Here is a 27224-nt window from a genome sequence, read left to right as displayed (position 1 = left end):
TGTCCGGTGTCTCAATTGAGATTCTCAATCATCACCTAGCAATGACCCTGCCGGTTAATTGAACTATGCACAAATAGAACAGATGCCGTTTCGAGGGCCTAGCAAGAATTTAACCAGCGAATGAGGTCTGTACGCTTGTACACAAAGCAATGCGCTGTATTTGGTCATGCTTTTCGATGCGTTGCCGTTTGGTGTTATCGTACAAACGCTGGCCGAGACCCGAGCAAGGGGATGATTGGTGCATGACTTGCACCCTATTTCCCGAAAAAATAGTGATTATAGGGTCCCGCACATAAAAGATCTTATCGGAAGCGTTTGTCGTAAATCGCATACCTGCTTATCAGATGGATCAACTCATCCAATGCTAAGCATTTTTGCGTCTTTCACCGTGTTGGTGTATTTGATACAGCAAGAGTTTTTTTTGTGTGTGTGTATTTGTTAAAAAAATTAGTAATGTGAGAAAATAACTATAATATTGTACTTACATAGAATATAGTGACTTAACTTTACAGCTCATATTTTACTGTCGTAAATCAAGCTGCAAAGTTTTAAGAATTATAAGGCATAGATTCCCAACACACATGCAACAGCGTCAAATCCGCACACATTGATCCCGCAACTAGTCGTCGATACCTTATCGTCTCGATACACGGGCGGTGTCAATTATATTTTAACCCCCGTTCCGTGATCGGGTTGAATCAGTTGGCTGGATAGCTTGTAACGGTAAGGAACTAAATTCGGTACTAAACTAGAAGCTCGTGAGTGTCAGTAAAGTGAAGTATTGTGAGGTATTGTGCGCAACCGATATCTGAATACTATAAGTGGACACTTGAAGCTAGTGAATAGTGTATCAAGTGCATTGAAAAGTGTTGTGAATGATAATACAGATAGCCCCAGTGTCAGTCCAATGACATTCGAAGAGTTTTGTGGGGGTCCCTTTTGGGTAAGTGCCGATTTCTTGGTAATCATATCGGACTAGCATAACTACTAACGGATTAAGTAGTTACGTTAGCAGCGATATCGTGAGTAGTGCTATTTATTGATTTCGTGATATTTCGAAAAGTTTCTACACATTCTTAGAATGGACATTAATCCATTTAACCGATCAGACACTGCACCGCATATGCTTGTGATATGTGAAATTTGGTAGTGATAAGACTTTACCATAAACGGGGAGCACACAATATCGCACCAGTCGCGCAGTGAATCATGCCACATGTTTTACGCCTTTATCGATAATTCGTGTCTACAGCAAGCAGGATTAGTGGATGATGAGGTTCAAAAAATCAACGCATGCTCAGCTGACGTAGATACCTTTGGATATATTTTCTTTTACTTCATGTCCACGAACTGACAATGAAGGGTTTATTTTGCTTTCGAGAAGCTTAATTTTTTTTCCAATATTTCCCACGGCCCATAAACAATGTACGATACGATAAGATTATCCGAGGGGACAGTTTGAGCATGAGGTAATACTAAGTGTAATGAAAAATTGACATCATGATCTCTCATTCATTGCAGGACGATGATCTTACCTGGCGTGAGGACGATCCCGATCTGACATTCTGCTTTCAGCGCATTATACTACAATGGACACCGTGCTTTTTTCTGTTTGTCTTCTCCTTGTACGAGGTGCTTCGTATTGTTACCAGTCGGTATCGAGATATACCATGGAACTGGTACAACATAACGAAGATGATCTTCACCTTCGCACTGATGGTGATGTCTTGGGTTGATCTTGGCGTCGTCGTACAGAACCTGGACGAGCCGGAAGTGTTTGATGTACAGATACTGGTGGCAATTTTCAATGCCCTCGCCTACGTAAGTTAACAAACCATTGTGCTTAATAGCCTACATATCGTAATGACGATCACATCACCATGTTTCTTCTGTTTCTTGCAGATTATGGTAATGGCATTGTACTTCTTCTACCGCAAGTACGGCATCCGTAGTACCGGTACGATGTTTATCTTCTGGTTCTTGAAGGCTTTCTTCGGTATTATTCAAATGCGCACTGAAGCAATGTTGCACGATGTGCGTGGCTCCGGCACAGGAGATTTTGCCGAGTTCCAGTTTGTCAGTTACACCATTCAGTACACGTTTGTCTGCTGTGTGTTATTGCTGGAACTTATACCCGACAAGGAACCAAGGTACAGTGAGTGGGCAAAGCTCAAAAATCCCAACCCTGAGCTGAGTACGAGCTTTTTCTCGAGGCTGTTCTATCTGTACTTCGATTCTTACGCGTGGCGAGGATTCCGCAAACCACTCACCGACGACGACATGTACGATCTAAATCCGGAGGATACATCCAGGGCGTTGGTACCTCCGTTCGATAAATACTGGTTTGAGAGTGTAGAGAAAGGCCGTCGCAAGCAGATCGCAGCTGATAAGAAGGCTGGCAAAACGGGGCTTGTGTACAAACCGAACGCAGCAACGAATGGATCAGTGCTTCCAGCGATGGTGAAAGCTTACGGCGGACCGTTCTGGTTCGCTGGAATGTTACAGTTTGCCATCTCGGGACTGCAGTTTGCATCACCATACCTCATGCAGGAGATGATGGCTGTTATTGCATTGGATGGTCCATTTTGGAAAGGTATGATTATTACTCTGGGATTGTTCCTGACGTCGTTGCTGGTTGCGCTATTCAACGGCCAGTACTTCCACCGGACGTTCCTCGTTGGATTCCGTATTCGCACGGGTTTGGTTAGTGCCATCTACCGGAAGGCGCTTCGAATTTCTAGCTTCGCAAAGAAGGACACCACCGTGGGTGAAATTGTAAACCTAATGGCCGTGGATGCGCAACGTTTCTTTGAATTAACGTCCTATCTGCATGTCCTGTGGTCAGCTCCATTAATTATTGCACTTTGTATTTATCTGCTGTACGAGCTGCTGGGACCGGCTGTGTTTGCTGGTTTGGGCGTGATGGTAATTATGATCCCGATCACTGGCTTCATTGCGACGCGTATGCGTGATCTGCAAGTGGAGCAAATGGAAATCAAGGACGAACGAGTGAAGAAGATGAACGAAATTCTCGGCGGTATTAAAGTGCTGAAGCTGTACGCATGGGAACCAAGCTTCCAGGATACGGTTGTGACTGTACGTAACCAGGAGTTAGATGTGTTAAAACATGCCGCATACTACGGAGCAGGAACGTACTTCGTTTGGACGATGGCACCATTCCTGGTGACACTCGCTTCCTTTGCAGTGTTCGTGATGGTCGACGAGGAAAACGTTCTCGATCCTCAGACGGCATTTGTGGCATTGGCACTGTTTAATATTCTACGCTTCCCGCTGGCCATGTTCCCGATGATGATAACGTTCGCGATGCAGGCCTGGGTATCTATCAAGCGTATCGATAAGTTCATGAACAGCGAAGAACTCGATCCGAACAACGTTACGCACAACAAGAGTGAAAATGCGCTAGAGTTGAAAGATGGCACGTTCTCGTGGGGAGATGATGCGCCGACGCTGAAGAACATCAATCTGGCACTTCGTAGAGGTAAACTGTCAGCTGTCGTTGGAGGTGTAGGTACTGGTAAGAGCTCGCTGATATCGGCACTACTTGGCGAGATGGAAAAGATGAAGGGATCGGTCAATACGGATGGCTCTATAGCGTACGTTCCACAACAAGCCTGGATCCAGAATGCCACTCTGCGTGACAACATCCTCTTCGGATTACCTTTCGACCAGGCAAAGTACGATAAAGTGATCGACTGTTGTGCCCTGCGGCCCGATCTGGATATGCTTCCCGGTGGAGATACGACGGAAATCGGTGAGAAGGGAATCAATCTTTCGGGAGGACAAAAGCAACGTGTTGCTCTGGCTCGTGCTGTGTACGCCGACTCTGAGATTTATCTGTTTGACGATCCGTTAAGTGCTGTGGACGCTCATGTAGGAAAGCACATCTTCGAGAAGGTGGTTGGACCATCGGGAATGCTGGTGGGCAAGTCACGTCTACTAGTTACACACGGTATTTCGTTCCTTCCGTTCGTGGAAGAAATATTCGTCATGAAGGAGGGAGAGATATCGGAAAGCGGATCATATCAGTAAGTGTGAAACATGTCGTGAAGTTGTGCAATATAACAAGTTTATTTATTGCAATATTTTTTTTTTTTTTCTACAGAGAACTGCTCGACCAAAAGGGTGCATTTGCCGAGTTCCTTACGCAACACATTCAAGAAATGGACGACGAGGATGAGGATGAACTGAAATTGATCCAGGAAGCTCTTAAAGATGGTGAGGCTAAGAAAATCGTACAACGTGCAATGTCCACACGGTCCCAACGATCGGGTAGCAGCAATGGAAGTGTACGCAAGAAGCGTATCAGTCGAGCAGAATCACGTAATAGCAACAAACCGCGTGCAGTAGAGCAACCCACTCAGCAATTTTCCGCTGCTACCTTAATCGAGAAGGAGGAATCGGCAACGGGAGCCGTCGGCTATATGGTGTACGTGAAATACTTTAAAGGCATCGGTCTGTGGCTTGGATTTTGGTCGATCTTCTTCAGCGTGATCAATCAGGGCGCATCTATTTACGCTAACATTTGGCTTACTGACTGGTCTGAGGATCCGGAGGCCGCAACGGATAACTCAGTACGAGACATGTACCTTGGTGTGTACGGTGGACTTGGTGGTGCACAGTCGATTGCTCTTCTAATTGCCTCCGTTACGCTCGCCTTGGGGTGTGTACGTGCGGCCCGCGAACTTCACCACAATCTGCTCGAAAGCTCCATGCGAATGCCTATGTCTTTCTTCGATACGACACCGTTGGGGCGTATCATGAACCGTTTCTCGAAGGATGTGGACGTGGTGGACAACATACTGCCGCAATCCATTCGTGCTTGGCTGCTCATGTTCTTCAACGTGGTCGGTGTGTTCGTGGTGATCGGTATCTCCACACCCGTTTTCTTGGCCGTCGTGCCCGCGTTCCTCGTGGTGTACTACTTGATTCAGAAGTTCTACATTGCCACCTCCCGGCAGCTGAAGCGTCTCGAGTCGGTCACACGTAGTCCGATCTATTCCCACTTCGGAGAAAGTATTACAGGCCAGAGCACAATCCGTGCTTATGGACAGCAGGATCGTTTCATGAACGAGTCTGAACAGCGTGTGGATTACAACCAGCTTACCTCTTACCCTAGTATCATCGCCAATCGATGGCTCGCAGTACGACTTGAATTGGTCGGTGCATTGGTCGTTTTCTTTGCCGCACTGTTCGCCATGGTCGCCCGAGACAGCATCGGACAGGCAACAGTTGGACTCTCCATCAGCTATGCTCTGCAAATATCGGCAACACTTAGTTTCCTCGTACGTATGACGGCTGAAGTCGAGACGAACATTGTCGCTATTGAACGGTTGGAGGAGTATACCGTACTTCCGCGAGAAGCCGAATGGCAGAAGGGAACTGTGGACAAAGCATGGCCTGCAGAAGGAAAGGTCGAATTCAAGGACTATCAGATCCGATACCGCGAGGGTCTTGATCTGGTCATTCGTGGTATCTCGCTCAACGTTCGTGGAGGAGAAAAGATCGGTATTGTTGGTCGTACCGGAGCCGGAAAGTCCAGTTTGACACTTGGCCTCTTCAGGTACGTGGAAGATTCCCATCTTCCAAGAGTAAGAACTTATCTCACAGAATGGATGTTAACAAGATATTCATTTATCATTCTTCCAGAATTGTCGAAGCGGCCGGAGGACAAATCGTCATCGACGGACTTGACATCTCCCAAATGGGACTTCACCAGTTGCGTGGACGGTTGACCATCATTCCACAAGATCCGGTTCTGTTCTCTGGTACTCTGAGAGCCAACGTGGATCCCTTCAAGAGTTACAGCGATGATCAAGTATGGAAGGCTCTCGAGTTGTCCCATCTGAAGGCGTTTGTGAAGGGATTAGGCGCGGGACTGGATCATGAGATCGCCGAGAACGGAGAGAACCTTTCGGTAGGACAACGACAGCTGATCTGTTTGGCACGTGCTGTACTGCGAAAGACGAAGGTGTTGATTTTGGATGAAGCGACGGCGGCAGTAGATCTCGAGACGGATGATTTGATTCAGGTAAGGAGTAGTATATACACAATCATCACACAAATACTGACAGAACTTTGTTTGCCTTGTTCTTACAGAAAACAATCCGTACGGAGTTCGCCGACTGTACAATTCTCACCATCGCTCATCGATTGAACACAATTCTCGACTCGGATCGTGTTCTGGTACTCGACAAGGGTTTGGTAGCCGAGTGTGACTCACCCCAAAGTCTGCTAGCGAACAGAGAATCCATATTCTTTGGCATGGCGAAGAATGCCGGAATTGTAAGCTAGGATCACTGCCACACTGCATTGATGCCTGGTGAATCTCGAATCGATATCGACTTGCCTCAAAAAGAGCTTGTATAAATCAGGTCAGAAAAGGTCGAATGCTAGCACAGTTTTGTCGTGAGTCAGAATCGGGAAGCGATCAGTTCAATACAAGCAAATTTGTTTGACAACTGATAAAAGAAAGGCAATTGAAGCAATTGCCAATGGCCACTACCGGTATATGGAGATGGCAATATTTATTTCACACAAATTTATAATGATATTGATTAAATAAAAATGATATATTACAATACATAGAGGTAAAATACCATTACTTAATGAATGGATGACTTTACACAGCATGACAAATATCGAAGCGACCTCAAGATAACACGTGTTGCTTTTTTACACCGCGTACCTCTGATAAGATAGCATTTAATGGCCCGTGTGAACAAAATCTGTACACCACCGGAGTGATGAAGTTTACGTTTAAGAAGTACGTTCGAGTCACGGTACCATAGAAAAAACATCTGCTCAATACAGCAGAAGTTAAGACTGGAATCCAAATGATTGAGTAGCTTCCAAGTGATTGAGTGATGTAATAAGAACAATATTTTACTGTACTCTTCGTAAGTCAACCCATAGAAAAAGCCTCCGATTTTCTAACCACCTACTCCCGCAGCACAAGATCCCGTGCTTTAAATGATACTTTTGATAATCTTATCACAAACAAAAATGCAATCTCGTGTAAATAAATTCAACCCTGGCACACGCCAGCCACGCAAAAGGGGTAAGGCAAGTTTAACGGTGGCGTGTCATCCGTAACAAACTCACCGAAACCGATTGTACTCGTTCCGAAATGGGGCAGATCTTGGGTCTTATCGGACGCATGCCGGCGTCATGCAAACGAATGTTAAAAAAGGAAAGCAAAACTGTATACCCACAATCACAATCAGCTCCATGCTATGCCACTCTGGCTTGAAGTGTTTTCAAGAACGTTTGGAGTATAAAATGAGACTGCGAATGATCAGCAATCTTTCAGTCGTTCAGTGGTAATTGAGTCGTGCAAATAGGTCCACGATGACCTTCGAGGACTTTTGTGGTGGTCCGTTCTGGGACGAGGAGTTCGTGTGGGACATAGACAATCCCAACCTGACGTTCTGTTTCCAGCGCGTCATCCTGCAATGGGTACCGTGTTTATTTTTGTTCGTGTTCTCCGTCTACGATATCTTGAAAATTACCGAAAGTCGTTATCGAGACATACCATGGAACTGGTACAATCTCTCCAAGATGTTAGTGATATTCCTGCTCATGTGTATGTCCTGGATCGATCTGGGCATGGTAGTGAGCTATCAAGATGAGCAGGGCTTATACGATGTGCAGATCCTGACGGCCGTGTTCAATGCATTGACTTATGTGAGTGAGACACAGTGGCACAATGGTGTACAAGTGAGCAAATAATGATGTGTGTTTGTTCGTTTTCCTTAGATTGATTTGATTGTGTTGCTGTTCTTCATGCGTAAGTACGGCATTCGCACATCCGGTACGATGTTCATGTTCTGGTTCCTGCGAATGTTCTTCGGCATCATTCAGCTCCGTACGGAGGTGATGGATAACGATAAACGACCGAACGCGATCGGATCCGGTGACACGGTGGATTTTTGGGAATATCAATACGTCAGTTACATCATCCAGTACTCCTTCATCTGTTTGATGCTCGTGCTGGAGCTGTTCCCCGATAAGACACCTTCATTCAGCTACTACCCGAAAGACCCCAAACCAAACCCCGAACTACGGTCAAGCTTTTTCAGTAAGCTGTTGTTCCTGCATTTTGATGCGTTCGCTTGGAAAGGTTTTCGGAAACCGCTCACCGTGGACGACATGTACGACATTAATCCACAAGATGCATCTCGTGAGTTAGTGCCTCCGTTTGACAAGTACTGGAAGATAAGCGTAGAGAAAGGTCGCAAACAGCAGATGGCTAGCGATCGGAAGGCGGGTAAGCCCGACATTCAATACAAACCACACTCACCCTCAAACGGATCTGTTTTGTACGCGATGGTTCGTGCATACGGTGGTCCGTTTTGGTTCGCAGGAATGTTGCAGCTGGCAATATCGGGCCTTCAGTTCGGATCGCCTTATCTTTTGCGGTAAGTACAGAACAACCCGTTCATCCGTTTCAACTGTCTGCGCGTTATCTTATCGATCGTTGTTCGATTTTTATAGAGAGCTGATGGCTGTTATCGCATTAGATGAACCGCTCTGGAAGGGGTTTTTGTTGACTTTTGGATTATTTGGCGCATCTCTGCTACTGGGGCTGTTCAATGGCCAGTACCTTTACTACACCTTTCTGTGTGGATTCCGCATCCGCACCGGGCTGATAAGTGCGATCTATCGAAAGGCCCTACGAATTTCTAGCGCGGCCAAGAAAGACACTACCGTTGGTGAGATCGTCAATCTAATGGCCGTAGATGCGCAGAAGTTTTTTGAATTAACCTCCTACTTGCACGTCTTATGGTCAGCCCTGTTAATAATAGGATTGTGTTTGTTTTTGCTGTATGACATTCTTGGACCCGCCGTGTTTGCCGGGTTGGGTGTAATGATATTGATGACTCCTGTATCAGGTGTGGTAGCTGCGAAGCTCAAAACCCATCAAGTGGCTCAAATGAAGCTGAAAGATGAGCGTGTGAAGAAGATGAACGAAATTCTCGGCGGTATCAAAGTGCTGAAGCTGTACGCATGGGAACCAAGCTTCCAGGATTCTATTTTGAAAGTTCGCAAAGACGAAATTGGAATTCTGAAGCGTATGGCGTACTATGGGGCGGGAATATTTTTCACCTTTACTATTGCACCATTCCTGGTCACTCTCGTATCATTCGCTGTATACGTGCTGATAGATGAAAACAATGTACTCGATCCGCAAACTGCATTTGTGTCGCTGGCCCTGTTCAACATAATGAGGTTTCCTCTCGGAATGTTTCCCATGGTGGTGACGTTCTCCATGCAAGCTTGGGTATCCATTAAACGCATTGATAAGTTCCTAAACAGTGCTGAACTGAACCCAGACAATGTGACACACAACAAGAGCGATGAAGCACTCACTATTAAGGATGGAACATTTTCCTGGGGAGACGAGACACCCACATTGAAGAACATCAATCTCTCGTTGCGAAAGGGACAACTGTCAGCGATCGTTGGTACGGTCGGAACTGGTAAGAGCTCCCTGATATCGGCACTGCTTGGCGAGATGGAAAAGATCAGTGGTCAGGTGAATACGGATGGTTCGATCGCTTACGTCCCACAACAAGCCTGGATCCAGAATGCCACTCTGCGTGACAACATCCTCTTCGGTAAACCATTCGACCAGGCAAAATACGATAAAGTGATTGACTGTTGCGCCCTGAGGCCCGATCTGGAGATGCTTCCCGGTGGAGATACGACGGAGATCGGTGAGAAGGGCATCAATCTTTCGGGAGGACAAAAGCAACGTGTTGCACTGGCTCGTGCTGTGTATGCCGATGCTGAGGTTTATCTGTTTGACGATCCGTTAAGTGCTGTGGACGCTCATGTAGGAAAGCACATCTTCGAGCAGGTGATTGGACCATCGGGAATCCTTGTGGGCAAGTCCCGTCTGTTAGTCACACACGGCATATCGTTCCTTCCATTTGTGGAGAACATCTCCGTCGTGAAGGATGGCGAGATATCGGAAAGTGGGACTTACCAGTAAGTTACACTGTACAAATCATTTCCTGCCATTACCTAACTAGTTTTGTCTTTACAGACAACTTATAGACCAAAAAGGTGCCTTTGCGGAGTTCCTAAACCAACACATTCAGGAGCTCGACGATGAAGACGAAGGTAAGTTAAGCGTACCTTTTCATGTTTTACTCGATAAATCTCTTTACAATTGGTTTGATTTTTTTTCTTCAGAAATATCATTAATACAGGAAACGCTTAACGACGATGTTGCTTCTAATGTTATCCAACGTGCCTTGTCTGTTCGCTCGAACCACTCAAACGACAGCAACGGCAGTACACGTAAAAAACCCGTCAGTCGTCAAGTGTCCAAGCAAAGTTTGCATAGCAAGGAGAACACAACCATCCCAACCAGAGCGAATTTGATTGGTGTGGAAGAATCAGCGACCGGTGCTGTTACCTGGCTAGTGTACAAGAAGTATATTAAATCGATCGGCTTTCAATTCGGCGTTGGATCCGTTTTGTTAACTGCGATCAATCAAGGAAGTGGTATCTTCTCCAACATATGGCTCACCGATTGGTCCGAAGATCCGGAAGCATCAACAGATACATCGGTACGGGACATGTATCTCGGTGTATATGGTGCACTAGGAGGAGCGCAATCAATCGCACTGTTCCTGGCCGCACTGCTCATCTCACTAGGCTGTCTAAAAGCAGCTAAAGAGTCTCACGATAAGATGCTGGAGAGTTCTCTACGCATGCCGATGTCTTTCTTCGACACAACACCATTGGGACGTATAATAAACCGGTTTTCCAAAGACGTTGACGTAGTGGACAATGTGCTTCCGGTTACGATAAGAGCCTGGCTGCTGTTTCTGTTCAATGTTATCGGTGTGTTCATTGTGATTGCTATCTCTACTCCGATCTTTCTCGCTGTAGTTCCACCATTGATGGTGATCTACTACTTCGTGCAACGGTTCTACATCGACACTTCGCGCCAGCTTAAGCGACTAGAATCCGTCACTAGGAGTCCGATCTACTCCCATTTTGGTGAAAGTATCGGCGGACAATCCACCATACGGGCTTACGGACAACAGAATCGTTTTACACAAGAGTCAGAGCGACGAGTAGACTATAACCAGCTTGTTTCATATCCAACTATTGTTGCTAATCGATGGCTTAGCGTACGGTTGGAGTTGATCGGGAGCTTCGTAGTCCTGTTTGCCGCTCTGTTCGCCATCTTGGCTCGAGACAGCATCGGACAGGCCACAGTTGGACTCTCCATCAGTTATGCGTTACAGGTATCTCATCAACTCAGCTTTCTCGTACGTATGACTTCGGAAGTCGAGACGAATATCGTAGCTGTGGAACGATTGGAGGAATACACCGTACTTCCGCGGGAAGCCGAATGGAAGAAGGGAACTGTGGACAAAGCATGGCCTGCAGAAGGAAAGGTCGAATTCAAGGACTATCAGATCCGTTACCGCGAGGGTCTTGATCTGGTCATTCGAGGTATCTCGCTCAACGTTCGTGGAGGAGAAAAGATCGGTATTGTTGGTCGTACCGGAGCCGGAAAGTCCAGTTTGACACTTGGCCTCTTCAGGTACGTGGAAGATTTCCATCTTCCAAGAGTAAGAACTTATCTCACAGAATGGATGTTAACAAGATGTTCATTTATCATTCTTCCAGAATTGTCGAGGCGGCCGGTGGTCAAATCGTCATCGACGGACTTGACATCTCCCAAATGGGACTTCACCAGTTGCGTGGACGGTTGACCATCATTCCACAAGATCCGGTTCTGTTCTCTGGTACTCTGAGAGCCAACGTGGATCCCTTCAAGAGTTACAGCGATGATCAAGTATGGAAGGCTCTCGAGTTGTCCCATTTGAAGACGTTTGTGAAGGGACTAGCCGCCGGACTGGATCATGAGATCGCCGAGAACGGAGAGAACCTTTCGGTAGGACAACGACAGCTGATCTGTTTGGCACGTGCTGTACTGCGAAAGACGAAGGTGTTGATTTTGGATGAAGCGACGGCGGCAGTAGATCTCGAGACGGATGATTTGATTCAGGTAAGGAGTAGTAAAGACACAATCATCATACAAATACTGACAGAACTTTGTTTGCCTTGTTCTTACAGAAAACAATCCGTACGGAGTTCGCCGACTGTACAATTCTCACCATCGCTCATCGATTGAACACGATTCTCGACTCGGATCGTGTCCTGGTACTCGACAAGGGTTTGGTAGCCGAGTGTGACTCACCACAGAGTCTGCTAGCGAACAGAGAATCCATATTCTTTGGCATGGCGAAGAATGCCGGAATCGTGACCTAAGCTACTTGTAAGACACACAACATGGTATTATAGCGATTTCTTTTACAGATTATTTTCAATATCATAAATGTATTATAGTTAAATTGTACGTTGTTATTCGTTTTGTTTAGATCAAATCCGAAATTGGTTTATTGATTTGTTTTAAAGTGTGGATACAAAGGGAGCTACTCTTCGCGCCATTATTTAAAAGTAAAATAATGCCAGTAGCCTGATTATAGTATCTAAGTAATCACTGTTAATAGATAATTGGTCACGATTGACAGGACTTCATGTTTCTTCAAGTTTAAAAGAAGTGTGACACATTTTGAAGCTTCCATGGCGTCCGAAGTTCACAGTACAAGGACTGTTCAATTAATCTGATTTAAAGATTTAAACATAGTGAAAGATAACATGAATTTTCGCCATCAATGATTTATGGTAGTGTTCTTCAAAAAGTTCAAGGATATTTTTTAATGATTTGCCTTAGAACAATAAGCTTGAACTTGTGGTCAAGGATATATTATTTAATGATTTCCCTTGGAACAAAATTTGCAACTCATAATTGATCGACATAGATAGTTCCATAAATACTATGTACCTTGCGATATGACATGCGGTCATTCAACGATAGTAACTTCACCGATAGATAAGTCGAGCCTTTCTGGTTCGCTGGTGGGTCATGTGATAAGCAAACGCGCGGTGACGAGAGTCACGTTTTAGTCGTACTCTCCGAACGCTTGCCTCCAACGAAGTGTAAAACTTGTTGTAACCTCTGGTTTACAAATATCCAATTATAGTTGCACCATACCTGTCCCCCTGCCGTAGCTATCAGAGCGCCACAACCAAACAAGCATACACTTGATAGCGACATGTCTAGTAGTCGGTCGCAAACGGTTGTAGTGGTGTGGAAGTACCATTAGAGGTATTTACGATAACAGTGTGCTTCCTTGTTAACCGTTAACGCAGGATCGAGACTTGATTGTCCCAAAACAATTATCTATACCATCATCATCAGCAGCTTTGGCGCGTTCATCTCGTGATAGACGCTGGAATACCTCATCGTGACGCAGCAAAAGTTGCCCGTGTGCTTATCGGATTCCCTTCTAGGGAAGATGAATTATTGCAAGGTAACATCTATTCGCCAATCGATAGTATTCATCGCCCGATGACTCGGCGTGGAATGGTATAACGTTGTTGTATTATCGCATGCAATTGTACGCACGGCGACGACGACCAGTATCGGGACAATAAAAATAGGCACGATAAGGGCCCCCTTGTACCAATCCAACGGGTGTATAAAACGGTACCGATTACCGGGTGGAGGGTTTCAGTCTCGACGTAACAGTGGTCTTGTTCAGTCGACGATAGTGTGCTGAAGTGGTAACGTGTTCATCTAACCATAGGGTCCACGATGACCTTCGAGGACTTTTGTGGTGGTCCGTTCTGGGACGAGGAGTTCGTGTGGGACATAGACAATCCCAACCTGACGTTCTGTTTCCAGCGCGTCATCCTGCAATGGGTACCGTGTTTATTTTTGTTCGTGTTCTCCGTCTACGATATCTTGAAAATTACCGAAAGTCGTTATCGAGACATACCATGGAACTGGTACAATCTCTCCAAGATGTTAGTGATATTCCTGCTCATGTGTATGTCCTGGATCGATCTGGGCATGGTAGTGAGCTATCAAGATGAGCAGGGCTTATACGATGTGCAGATCCTGACGGCCGTGTTCAATGCATTGACTTATGTGAGTGAGACACAGTGGCACAATGGTGTACAAGTGAGCAAATAATGATGTGTGTTTGTTCGTTTTCCTTAGATTGATTTGATTGTGTTGCTGTTCTTCATGCGTAAGTACGGCATTCGCACATCCGGTACGATGTTCATGTTCTGGTTCCTGCGAATGTTCTTCGGCATCATTCAGCTCCGTACGGAGGTGATGGATAACGATAAGCGACCGAACGCGATCGGATCCGGTGACACGGTGGACTTTTGGGAGTATCAATACGTCAGTTACATCATCCAGTACTCCTTCATCTGTTTGATGCTCGTGCTGGAGCTGTTCCCCGATAAGGCACCCAAGATCAGTCACTATCCCGAATCTAAAAATCCTAACCCGGAGCTTCAGTCAAGCTTCTTTTCCAAGCTTTTGTTCCTCTACTTTGATGCGTTCGCTTGGAAAGGCTTCCGGAAACCTCTTACTATGGAAGAGCTGTACGACATTAATCCACAGGACACATCAAGTGAGTTAGTGCCACCATTCGACAAGTACTGGGATATGAGCGTTGTCAGCGGGCGTAAAAAACAGATCGCTGCAGATAAGAAGGCTGGAAAACCGAACATCGAATACAAACCACACTCCGAAACGAACGGATCATCCCTGTACGCAATGGTGCGGGCGTATGGTGCACCATTTTGGTTCGCTGGAATGCTACAAATAGCGATATCTGGACTCCAGTTTGCCTCGCCGTATCTCATGCAGTATGTCACGCTTCAACACTCTCTTCCGATAACGTGACGTCAATCTAATCGATTGTGTTTGTGTTTTTTTTTTTGATACCCCTTTCGCAGAGAAATGATGGCAGTTATTGCACTAGACGGCCCCGTTTGGAAGGGGATGTTGTTGACGTTCGCATTGTTTATTGCCTCGCTGCTACTTGCGTTGCTCAACGGTCAGTACTACTACAACACTTTCCTAAGCGGATTCCGCATACGTACCGGTTTGGTGAGTGCCATCTATCGTAAGGCACTCCGAATTTCGAGTGCTGCTAAAAAGGATACTACCGTTGGTGAGATTGTTAACCTCATGGCTGTGGATGCGCAACGATTCTTCGAGCTTACATCATACTTGCATATCCTTTGGTCTGGAATACTGATCATTGCGCTATGTGTGTACTTGCTGTATGATATTCTGGGCGCGGCTGTATTTGCCGGGCTGGGTGTAATGATACTGATCACACCCGTGTCTGGTGTGATTGCCACAAAAATGCGCGATGCTCAAGTGGCTCAGATGAAGATCAAAGATGATCGTGTGAAGAAGATGAACGAAATTCTTGGCGGTATCAAAGTGCTGAAGCTATACGCATGGGAACCAAGCTTCCAGGATAACATTTTGACAGTTCGCAAGGAAGAAATCGGCATTCTGAAGCGTATGGCGTACTATGGTGCAGGAATCTACTTTACATTCACCATCGCACCATTCCTGGTCACTCTCGTATCATTCGCTGTGTACGTGCTGATGGATGAAGAGAATATTTTAGATCCACAAACTGCATTTGTGTCGCTTGCTTTGTTTAATATTCTACGCTTCCCTCTCGGAATGCTTCCCATGATGGTGACGTTCTCCATGCAAGCTTGGGTGTCAGTTAAGCGTATCGATAAGTTCCTAAACAGTGCTGAGTTGGATCCCAGCAATGTGACAAACAACAAGAGCGATGAAGCACTCACTATTAAGGATGGAACATTTTCCTGGGGAGATGAGACACCCACATTGAAGAACATCAATCTCTCGTTGCGAAAGGGACAACTGTCAGCGATCGTTGGTACGGTCGGTACTGGTAAGAGCTCCCTGATATCGGCACTGCTTGGCGAGATGGAAAAGATAAGTGGTCAGGTGAATACGGATGGTTCGATCGCTTACGTCCCACAACAAGCCTGGATCCAGAATGCCACTCTGCGTGACAACATCCTCTTCGGTAAACCATTCGACCAGAAGAAGTACGATAATGTGATCGACTGTTGCGCCCTGAGGCCCGATCTGGAGATGCTTCCCGGCGGAGATACGACGGAGATCGGTGAGAAGGGAATCAATCTTTCGGGAGGACAAAAGCAACGTGTTGCTCTGGCTCGTGCTGTGTATGCCGACTCTGAGATTTATCTGTTTGACGATCCGTTAAGTGCTGTGGACGCTCATGTAGGAAAGCATATTTTCGAGAAGGTGATTGGACCATCGGGAATGCTGGTGGGCAAGTCGCGTCTGTTAGTCACACACGGTATTTCTTACTTGCCATTTGTGGAGAACATCTTCGTTGTGAAGGAGGGAGAGATATCGGAGAGCGGATCTTATCAGTAAGTATACGCTACGTGAAATTATTTAATAGCAATGCATTAATGATTATTGTTTTGTAAAAATCAGACAACTACTTGACCAGAAGGGCGCATTTGCAGAGTTCCTTACTCAACACATTCAGGAACTTGATGAATCAGATGAAGAGGGTAAGTTGATAGAGTTCACCGCAAAAGAATGTTATTTAATTCGACTTCTTCCTCTACAGAACTTTTACAAACGTTTAATCTTACTATTTCCTCACCAGAAATTAAGTTAATCCAGGAATCACTCAAGGACGAAACGGCCCAACGTATCGTAGAACGCACATTGTCTGTACGGTCCGGACGATCGGGCGGCAGTAATGGTAGCCAGCGCAAGAAGCGTATTAGCCGACAAGAGTCGAAGGCAAGCTCGAAACGGGAAGTTCCTGTCATCCAGAACCTTGATAAGGCGACGCTAATCGAAAAGGAAGAATCAGCCACCGGGTCTGTAACATGGGCTGTCTATAAGAAATACGTCACTGCCATTGGTTTCCAGTTTGGCTTCTGGTCAGTCGTATTCAGTATAATCAATCAAGGTAGTGGTATCTACTCCAGTATGTGGCTTACTGATTGGTCGGAAGATCCGGAAGCTATTACTGACACTTCAGTGCGTGACATGTATCTCGGAGTGTACGGAGCACTAGGAGGAATACAATCGATCGCACTATTCATCGGATCAGTATTGCTTGCTTTGGGATGCTTGAAAGCGGCGGAAGAATCACACGATAAGCTGCTGGAGAGTTCCATGCATATGCCAATGTCCTTCTTCGACACCACTCCACTGGGTCGTATCATCAATCGGTTCTCAAAAGATGTGGACGTGGTAGACAACATTTTACCTGCAACAATCCGTGCCTGGTTGTTGATGTTGTTCAGCGTCATCGGTGTTTTTGTTGTGATCGGTATATCTACGCCGATCTTCCTCGCCATCGTACCACCGCTGATGGTGATATACTACTTCGTGCAACGGTTCTACATCGAAACGTCGCGTCAGCTGAAGCGACTGGAGTCCGTCACCAGAAGTCCGATCTACTCCCACTTCGGTGAAAGTATCGGCGGACAGTCGACTATCCGTGCTTATGCCCAGCAGGAACGTTTCATAAAGGAGTCAGAATATCGTTTAGATTACAACCAGCTTGTGACTTACCCAACTATTCTGGCCAATCGTTGGCTGGGCGTACGATTGGAAATTATTGGAAGTTTGGTGATCTTGTTTGCAGCTTTGTTCGCCATTTTAGCTCGAGACAGCATCGGGCAGGCAACAGTTGGACTCTCCATTAGCTATGCTCTGCAGATTTCTAATGTGTTGAGTTTCCTCGTACGTATGACGGCTGAAGTCGAGACGAACATTGTCGCCATTGAACGATTGGAGGAGTACACCGTGCTGCCGCGTGAAGCCGAATGGAAGAAGGGAACTGTGGACAAAGCCTGGCCTGCAGAAGGAAAGGTTGAGTTCAAGGACTATCAGATCCGTTACCGCGAGGGTCTTGATCTGGTCATTCGAGGTATCTCGCTCGGTGTCCGTGGAGGAGAAAAGATCGGTATTGTTGGTCGTACCGGAGCAGGAAAGTCCAGTTTGACACTTGGTCTCTTCAGGTACGCAGCGACATGAGAATAAGGTGCCGAGAAGTGTATACTAACAAAACGTAAAAATGTGTTTCCTTCAGAATTGTTGAAGCGGCCGGTGGACAAATCATCATCGACGGACTTGACATTTCCGAAATGGGACTTCACCAGCTCCGTAGCCGATTGACCATCATTCCACAAGATCCGGTTCTGTTCTCCGGTACTCTTCGCATGAATGTGGATCCCTTCAATAACTTCAGCGACGACCAGGTATGGAAGTCTCTCGAGTTGTCCCATCTGAAAACGTTTGTGAAGGGACTTACAGCAGGTTTGGAACACGAAATCGCCGAGAACGGAGAAAACTTGTCGGTAGGACAAAGACAACTAGTCTGTTTAGCAAGAGCCATTCTTCGCAAGACGAAGGTGTTGATTTTGGATGAAGCGACGGCGGCGGTGGATTTAGAAACGGATGATTTGATTCAGGTAAGGAATGATTGGGATACTGGTGCTTAGTTTATATCTTAACCTGTACTATTTTTACTCATTGTTACAGAAAACAATCCGTACGGAGTTCGCCGACTGTACAATTCTCACCATCGCTCATCGATTGAACACGATTCTCGATTCGGATCGTGTTCTGGTACTCGACAAGGGTTTGGTAGCGGAGTGTGACTCACCACAAAATCTACTAGCGGACAGAGATTCCATATTCTTCAGCATGGCGAAGAACGCGGGCATCGTAAGCTAATAATCGCTGCATGCCGTGGTATGATGTGTTCAGCTAGCATAAGCATAATTATTCCATTGTTAGTTGTAAGTGTTAATAGTTTAGCGTGTTTGTGCGTTCTTTCGCGTCATTAGCTTAAACTTTACGTGTGCCATTCGAAACCAAATAAAGTTTCAAAAACTGAACCCTTGCCTAAATTGCTTATCTTTATGTGCCTAGGTACCGATTATAACATGTTAAAAAATTATCGACTACCACCTGAATCATACGACAGCCCATTTGGCTGGGCATTTACGACTTGTAGGCAAGATTACAACAGCCTACACAAGGGAAATAATCAAATAGCGATAACGGTCTGTGTGTGTCTTTGTTTACCATACTTTCCAGCGAAGGCATTGTTGCTAGAGGTTTCTTGTATTTTGTAACGTAATGGTGTAAAAAATTAATACAAATAGCGAAGCAAATTTTTTATAATCAATGTAATCAACAACAAAGAATCAAAAAGCTGTTTGACGTTAGCTTCCAAATGAGTTTTGAAAGAGATTGAAAACAAGTGGATTGTTTAACCGTTGTCAGTGATTTTATCAAATTATAATTACCGAATCATAGTACTGAACATCTTTTTAAGTCATTTAACATTCCATTACAATTTAAAACATTCAGCATTGATTTCAACAAACAGCTATGGAACTTGTTTGCATTAACCTTCCCGCACTATGGATCATACAAATTTTCCTAAATAAAATCCATGTCGTGTGAGAAACACATTATTATGTTTTCAATTTAAATTATCTACATAATAATCAATTAAATTCGAATTAATTCTAAATTTCAATTAACAAAATAAATCCGAAACGCTTAACTTGTATGGACCATTTAAAAACGCTTCAATACGGTACCGAATGTTGCGTTCAACAGCTTTGCACGCTAGATGGCGCCACGAGTTTAAAAGAAACGGAATTAAAATACATAAATTACATTAAATACAATACATTAATGTTCAAACTATTTTATGTCACTAAAAATCATGAAACTTGTGTGGATTAAACAGTTTTTTACTGTACTTAAAGTAATTAACAAAAAATTATTAGCAAAATGAAATATTTCACATTGTAGCAGGAAACAGTGCAGTGTATAAATGTAGCCCATCATATTATTTTCAATACAAAATCATGATTTTTTAAATTTTGGAAGCTTGTAAAGAGATTGAAAATTGCTTTTAAAAAATATGTTTTATTTAAATCAAATCAACAAAGTATTGGAAATGATTTAAAACATATTTTTTCGAGTTAATAGCACGAACAAACACTCAAATTTGTTGTATAATTTGAAAAGAAGAGAAACATTCATCAAAATCGCAGTTTTTACTTTTTACATTTCAACTGTAAAGTTTGTTGAAACCTAATATATAGTAAGTGTGTATGTTTACTTTTGGGCGGTCCGGTGGTGCATGTGATAAACGGCGCCAGTCCACACGGCCGGACCGGGTTCAAATCCCATCCGGACCGTTCCCCCGTAGCAAGGACTGACTATCCGGCTACGTGGTAAAATAAGTCTAGTAAGCCAGAAATGGCCGGCGTGACCTGTAAGGTCGTTAAGCCAAGAAGAAGTATGTTTACTTACCTTTTTAGACATTTTTTTTTATATTAATGTCCCTGGCTGGCACTCAGAAATGAAAATTCAATGTCTCTTACAAATATTAAGGGTAGCACTGTTGCAATAGGGGTGAAAAGCACAACATCAGCCGGCACACGTTCGGCTCGATAAGCTTTTTCGGTTGCTCCCGCACTGGAAACGCGTATACAAGCGCGAACTTCGTGTTCCGAACACGAACCGAAGTGCGGCGAATGCGTTCGAAACACAACCCAGCACAACTACACTTTTGGCGGGTAGTGTCAGTTTTATTTGTACGCGGCACTGGCAAGCACGGTGTGTGCCATGTCGTGGCAGCGTGCGCGTTTTGCGACGTGCTCGATATTCTGCTTTCCTTTCAAAGTGCGCGTCACCCGAGTGCCGGAAGCACAGACAAACCGTAAAAACTTGTGTGCTGTTTGAGTTTGTGCAAAAATTAAACCCCATGTTGGGAACGAACTTAAAAGGAAGATAATTTGCTAAAACTTGCGATCAGTTTGAATCATTAAAGCATTAAAGTATTTTTTTCTATCCGATTTCTACATATCAGCTAGAAGGTAGTGTGCAAAAAAAAGTATATTGTTTGAATTTTCAGCCCATTCCGTGCACAGACCATACCGTGCACTCGAAGCGTGCTTAAGTGGGAGAAAAAAGGCCACATAAAACAAAAGCAAGCAGCCTAGTACCGGCCCCTAAAAGAACACAAAGTAGTGACGGCAAAGAAGAAGCAAAAAAAAAAGTGCAACGAAAATATTCACAGCAAAGATGATCCGCTGTAATCGATACCGACATTAAAGGTGGTGACGAGAGAATTGAAAGGAAAGTTAAAACTTTTCCACCCCACCGATGTACTACACCGGGCAGCATAAAAAGGCGGGCTTTTCCGTTCATCGTACCACCGGAAACACGTGCTGCAGCCGATTCAAAGACCGAGTGGTTTAAAGTGTGCCTTTCGGTAGAAGTTTTTCCGCGGTTCGGTTTTTTTTCTTCTCTGCACCGTTTGCAGAAGGAAAGCAGCAGAAAAGCGTCGTGACCGGGAGAGAGAGAGAGAGCGACCATTCGTTGCTGCACTAGTGTTGGTGGTTTGTTTTCACTTTTCACCAAGCCCGTATGTGTATTTGTGTACATATTTGTATCTAAGTGTACGTGTTTCTGAGTGCCTTTTTCGCGCTTCTCCAGTTGTGCGAGTTTTTCCGTGCGTGCGTGCGTGTCACCCTTGTTTGGTTGGTTGTTTGTGTTGTCTCATCGCTCGCAGGAAAACGCAACTTCATTCCGTAGCGTAACGCGGTGTCAGTGTGTGGCGCTTATCGACGCGGCGTGTTTCGCGTGTGTATACCAAAATCGTATAGGAAAATCAACTCAACGACGGATCATAGCCGGAAAAGCTAAACGGTAAGAAGGTGCAAATTGTCTATTAAATCAACGTAAGGAAAAAAAAAACGACAACCGGATAAGTGCGCGGGAAAAATGTTCCGCTGAATTTTGTCTTATTGCCGGTTATTTTATATCGTTTGTGTTTGTGTGTTTGCGTTTGTGCGTTTGTAGTGTATGTGTGCAGTGGATTGTTTCACCCCCCGGCAAAGGGTGGCGATAAGTGATAAACCGTGAGGCTGCCGGGTCTTGTTGGCCGTTAGTGGGCAGGTTGTGCGATAACATATGGTAGCGAAAAACCAACCCTCCCATACCGTGCTGAGTGCCGATGAAGGCCACCCCCTTACGTATGGGTGGGTGTTGATGGAAAGAGGCAGAAAGAGAGAGAGAGAGAGATGGAGTGAGAATTGGTGTGCACCTTGAAAACAACACTAGAATATAAACAGAGAGAAGAAGAAAATAACAACATCATCAACGATATCGAAAGCTATCGATATCGATAGCTTTTTTTCACCTCATTCCCACCCCATTCGAGGGTGGTGAGGAAAACACCTCCCGCCTATCACCTTCCTAGAGCATCCATCGATCGATTCGATATGCGATTAGAACCGCACCGGGCGAAACGCGTGTGAACGAAATTACTAACAAAAAAAACTTACTTGCGTAACATACAACAACCACACAAACACACTAAATCGCAAAGTTGCACAGGGAAGAAATTCGAAACACCGACTACAACATTGTGTGCTGCTTGTGTTGGGGTGTGCGAAGTTTAAAGAAGAAAAAAAAAACCGTTTGCACTCACAATAAAAACACAACAACGCATCATCAGCAACCCTCTGCCACGGTAGTAAATAACAAAAGTTGATACGATTATCCAGTAAACCCCCCTGCGGGTGGGGTGGTTTGGGCAAGTGTTTGTGTGTGTGTGTATGCGTGTGTGTTAATTTCGTGTCCATGCATAAGATGCACCGTCGTTCTCGTCGTGTGTCAGGTGCAACGTGTACTGTTGCTGGCAAGGTTGAGGGGGGTAAGATCGGAGGCCGCACAGGGCGATCAAGCGAACGGGTGCGATTGCTACTTTGAATGTACATTCGGTGCGGGTTGATATGCAACGCTACCTTACCGAGGGTGCATCATCGATAATCAAAAGCACGAACCGGCACCCAACGGTGGCAACACGGCACAATAGAGCGGTATCGCGCACATACACTCACGTAAACACAAACACACGTCAACAACAATGGGGTTGAAGCCATCGTGACGATGCGTTAAAATTGTTTCATGCTTTTTTTTCTTATTTTAACTTCAACTCAACCAGGTTTCGTGATTGATGTGAAAGTACGTGTACGCAAAAGAGAGAGAGAGAGAGAGTGAGAGAGCGATAGAAAGACAACGAAAAGTGTCAAACCGTTTGACAGTTGCTGGCGGTAAAAGCTGTTGCATATTTAGTAGACTACTACTAGGAAAGGTGAGTGTTTACTTTTCACGGTTTTAGCATAAGTTACATACAAATTCAATTGTATTTTTCCACCTATCATTTTGTTGTTTTACCTCTTATAAAAAAATCGCGAAAAATTCCTTAATAGTTACCTTCAGTGTTTTCAATGTAGTTTAGGTAACTATTTTTTTAATCCAAATATAATTGGTAACATTTTTTTATTCAACACGTGCTGAAATTTACTCCTGACATATCATCAGAAAAAAAGAAAACTCGATAATGTTTCATCCTGAACATTTTATTGATCGTAAACTAAAAGCGTGGCATTTCGTAGCGCGGGCCGAATGACAATCTAACGGGCATTAAATCATTAACGGAGTTTGGGCAAATTAATTTCATCAACCACAAACTGCCTGCTGGCTATGAAGCAAGCGAATATACTTACTAATCGACGCGAGTAGAAACGAAGTGAAAATGGTCCAAGGGATAGCGCCTTAAATAGCTATCCTGGTGTTATTTAATTTTATTTTAAACGATGGCAAACAATTGTTGCTTGGTAACAATCCTTGAATTAAATATTTCCGAACGTATTGAGCGATTTAATATGCACCCCTAGTTCAATGACCCATTAGGATCATTACTAGCAGTTTAGTAGTTTTCGTTCGCCTCTTTGGTGGATGCCATTAACCGGCAAATAAAGCACTTTTCCCGCGGAAAGACAGACACGATTGACAGGGCTGTCAAAAGCAATGTCAGTTGATGGTAATGGCGTTTTAAGATGGAGTCCACTATGTTTGTTTCGGTTTTTACTATAAACCAAGGTCAAGTTTCAACGAACATTTTCCTAGAAAATTAATTTAAAGAGAAGGATTGGTACAATTCGAAGCTGATTCAACAGGGTGCATGATTGCATGTAAGATAATTTAAATGCTTACAGACCGTTTTATAGCAACAAGCAAACCTAAGGATAAATGCCCGAATCGGATGCTTTAGCACAGATATTTAATAGAACATGACATTTATGAGCAAAACAGCGTCAACATACGTTAAAAGCTGTGGAGAAAAAAAAAACTTCCGAAAGCTCAGTACACTAGCAGGAAGAAGAGAGTCAACTATCCATAAAGCAATTATGAATCTCGGAAATCAGCCAGCTCAGCGCTATCCACATCCAAACGATGTGCCGGGTACACAAACACACACACACACACATAAACGGCCATATTTTTTTCAAAGCAGTCTTCTTTTTCCCTCAGTGCCCCAGTGTGACCGCGAGACGATAGTCGCCGCATAAAACACACAAATAAATAGCTGCAACATGGCAATTGTCGTTATTTACCACACCAAGGGTCTCCCCAGCCGGATCCCCACAACGCTCGGGGATTTGGAGGGATAGGTCAGCTGACAAGGGGGAAGGGATGTTTATGTGATGAGGTCGCACACCGCGACGATGTGCGCTGTGTGCGTGTGTACACAAGTCTTCAATTAATGCTACCGTGTACGTCACAGCATGCAAACATGCAACAAAAGCGACCGAGCTGCGCTGGCTCGCACTACTCGCAGTTACTTAATGCCGCTCCGTCATGACATTGAAACGGAACGAAAGCATTGACAGATTGTTGGACGCCAGCGTGGAGTGGAAAAAAGGGGTGAAAGCGCTCAAGCAGCAGTATGTCTTTCTTTGCTTGTGTCCTTCCTTTTTTGGTGACCTCGTTTTTCGGGATTTGATTTTTTTTTCACTTTGACGAGCTGTAGAACAAGCTGTCCAATCCGTTCATGTGATCCGTGTAGGTACTAAGGGAAAAATGTCCACCTTTTTAAAAGATGCGAATTTGTGGTACAGAATCTGGCACTACATGTGTGTTATGCTATAGCCATCGCAAAAAGCAACGATGCTGACTGCTAAAATGGCCCTGAATGGACGCGATGGACTTGACCTCCCTCGTTTAGCACGCAGCACGAAGGCATGAAATCGTTGCCTAACGAAGTGATTAATCAATTAACACCATGTTTGGGGTGTTAAGCTGCGAGGTAGTGCCTCCCTTTTTTATGGTGGTGGTTTGATTTGTGTGTTTTGATTTTCTTGCTTTTATCTGGACGCCCACCCGAGAGCACTGATGGTGATGATGGAGAACGTGGGGTGCAACTGAGCAGACTTCTTTCACCCTTAATCACGTGCCGCTGTTGTGGTGCTTAAAGTCTTTCCCAGAATGTGTTGATGATCTGACAATTGATCAGCCAGTTTCTTGTCTTGCTGGAGAAGCTTGTGCCGTGTAGTTGTACGATGTTTACGAGCGCCCTTATGACCCAGAGTAAAGTGCGTTTATAACATAGTGACCAATGGGCAATATGTAAAGGGAAATGTTGCTGTTACTGTATCATAACGGCGGAAGTTTATTGTACGGGATTTTACGATCATAAAAACCAGGTGTGAATAGGGCTATAAAGGAAGTGTAAAGGAAAGTTATTAAAAGTAAATCATCGAAAAAGCTCCTAAAACGTTTTATTTTCGTCCAATTCTATTAGGAATCGTCGAAGTGAATGAATCCTTCTCAATGTAAAATCACTTATAGAGATGCCTTCTAACCAAGTTAACGAAAACATGGAAGTCAGATCTCGTCAGAACCCATACCATATACATCAGCAATTTATCAATGATTTTGAAGATCTCCGTTTGATCAAGTCCCATTAGTACCTTCTGCCCGTCGTGTACACAATTTCTTAGCGTTGACAGTCTGTAACCTGCCTCCCGGGCACAAGTCCTACTGCTCTCTTTTCTCCTTCTGCTACCAACTGCTGCATCATCGCCGGCATGTCGGGTTGATGGAGCAGGTTGTTAGCTGATTAATTGCCACGACGACCATCGCCACCAGCCTCAGGTATGGTTGCGCGGTTAATTACAACATTTTTAGCTGCGACGCGTGTTTGCACTCTGCTTCACATCTTCCTTCCTTGCTGGACCGTTTTCTTCGCTTATCGTACCTTATCCACAACGCTCATCGGTCCCTCCGGTTACGTCTATGTTCTATAAATTATACATGATTTATTATCGTTCACTGCTACACAACGCCCGATACAGTCTTGATGCAGTTGGATCTCCGCCATTTTTTCTACTCGTTTGTCTCGTATCAATGCGTACCATGGCCGTTGGGTCGCGTGCTAACTGCTCCAGACTGTGCAAGAACTTCGATAGAGTTCCCGCTTGTTGCGTCTCTGTGTATGTGTTTATTATACACGATTGGTACATTTACCGAGCAGCGATTAATTGTTTGACTATGCAAATGCTACCGTGTTACTTAAGCAAATGCTTCACCCGGAGTTGTGTACAGTTAGAGCTTGGAGTACGCTGGAAATCTTGTAAACAATCACATTTCGAGCAGCATGTACATCTTCAACCAGAGATCTCTTAATGACAACTCCATGACATTTTGGATGACATTAAGATGACATTTTTTTTTGAATTCCACACTAACTCAAGATGTTCTAAGTTATCACACCTTTTTGTAAGAATTTCTGTGAAATTATCTCACTGCACTGCTCTCACTGCTTGTGACCATATTCATCATTATAACCTCATTTCGTCATTTGTTTTCATTATCACAAAACTCCCTCTCGAACGACTGCACCGAGCAGTGCTGAATGCATTCCGGATCTAGATGCACTCGCACACATTGCAATTCGTTGTGCAACGTGTTATCACAGTTCTCGTCCCATTCGTAAGCGTTGCAATATTAGCGAATGAGGCAAATAATTTCTATTCCACTTTTCTGCGGTCAGAATGCATTAGGATCGTGGTTTGCAAACAGGGAGCTCCTTGCCTAAAGGAGTTTGCTTTGATTCGATCCATTACAAAGTAGGTTAAGTTGAAACCATGCCACCTCAGCGATCTCGTTACGCTTGATTAATGTAAGAAATGAAAGAAAAAAAACTTGATTACTTACCATTTCGGTCCAGTTTATAACGCTCACACCTAAATATGCGAACGAAAGACAATGTTCGCCGGGTGTTGACAGTAGAAGATGGAAACTAGAAGAATTCAAAACCAGTGCGAAGGAAAGTGAAACTAAAACCGCAAACCTTGCATACACTGAAAAGGTCTCAGTA

General features: G+C 44.5%; 4 protein-coding genes across 6 annotated transcripts in view; all 4 read left to right on the top strand.

Annotated features, from left to right (window-relative positions):
* Positions 1-680: 680 nt before the first annotated feature.
* Positions 681-6601, top strand: LOC125762927 (multidrug resistance-associated protein 1-like). The gene is made up of 6 exons (XM_049425558.1): positions 681-943; positions 1522-1821; positions 1903-4046; positions 4124-5581; positions 5668-6049; positions 6118-6601. Exons 1-6 carry the CDS (start codon positions 908-910, stop codon positions 6310-6312), a joined length of 4515 nt encoding a protein of 1504 aa, XP_049281515.1. The 5' UTR covers positions 681-907; the 3' UTR covers positions 6313-6601.
* A 127-nt stretch (positions 6602-6728) lies between these two features.
* On the top strand, positions 6729-12406 carry LOC125762924 (multidrug resistance-associated protein 1-like). 2 transcript variants are annotated; one of them, XM_049425556.1, is made up of 7 exons: positions 6729-7704; positions 7777-8438; positions 8515-10011; positions 10070-10146; positions 10219-11587; positions 11674-12055; positions 12124-12406. In XM_049425556.1, the coding sequence occupies exons 1-7, from the start codon at positions 7369-7371 to the stop codon at positions 12316-12318; spliced, it is 4518 nt and encodes a 1505-aa protein (XP_049281513.1). In that variant the 5' UTR covers positions 6729-7368; the 3' UTR covers positions 12319-12406. The 2 variants fall into 2 exon arrangements, with proteins under 2 accessions (XP_049281513.1, XP_049281512.1); XM_049425555.1 differs by having other exon boundaries at positions 10070-11587.
* Positions 12407-13588: 1182 nt separating this feature from the next.
* LOC125762926 (multidrug resistance-associated protein 1-like) lies at positions 13589-18864 on the top strand. Its single transcript, XM_049425557.1, has 7 exons — positions 13589-14044; positions 14117-14778; positions 14869-16365; positions 16433-16512; positions 16611-17982; positions 18054-18435; positions 18506-18864. The coding sequence occupies exons 1-7, from the start codon at positions 13709-13711 to the stop codon at positions 18698-18700; spliced, it is 4524 nt and encodes a 1507-aa protein (XP_049281514.1). The 5' UTR covers positions 13589-13708; the 3' UTR covers positions 18701-18864.
* Positions 18865-20565: 1701 nt separating this feature from the next.
* LOC125762923 (uncharacterized) overlaps positions 20566-27224 on the top strand; it is a 40811-nt gene continuing 34152 nt past the window's right edge. The window contains exons 1-2 of one of the 2 annotated variants that reach the window (XM_049425554.1): positions 20566-20868; positions 23004-23153. The gene's annotated coding sequence lies outside the window, so the exon portion shown is untranslated. Of the gene's footprint in view, positions 21704-23003; positions 23154-27224 lie in introns of both variants that reach the window. The other variant, XM_049425553.1, reaches the window with a different exon arrangement.

Source organism: Anopheles funestus, chromosome 2RL, assembly GCF_943734845.2.
Source record: "Anopheles funestus chromosome 2RL, idAnoFuneDA-416_04, whole genome shotgun sequence".
NCBI classification, from domain to species: domain Eukaryota; kingdom Metazoa; phylum Arthropoda; class Insecta; order Diptera; family Culicidae; genus Anopheles; species Anopheles funestus.
This window is presented reverse-complemented; position numbering and strand designations above follow the sequence as displayed.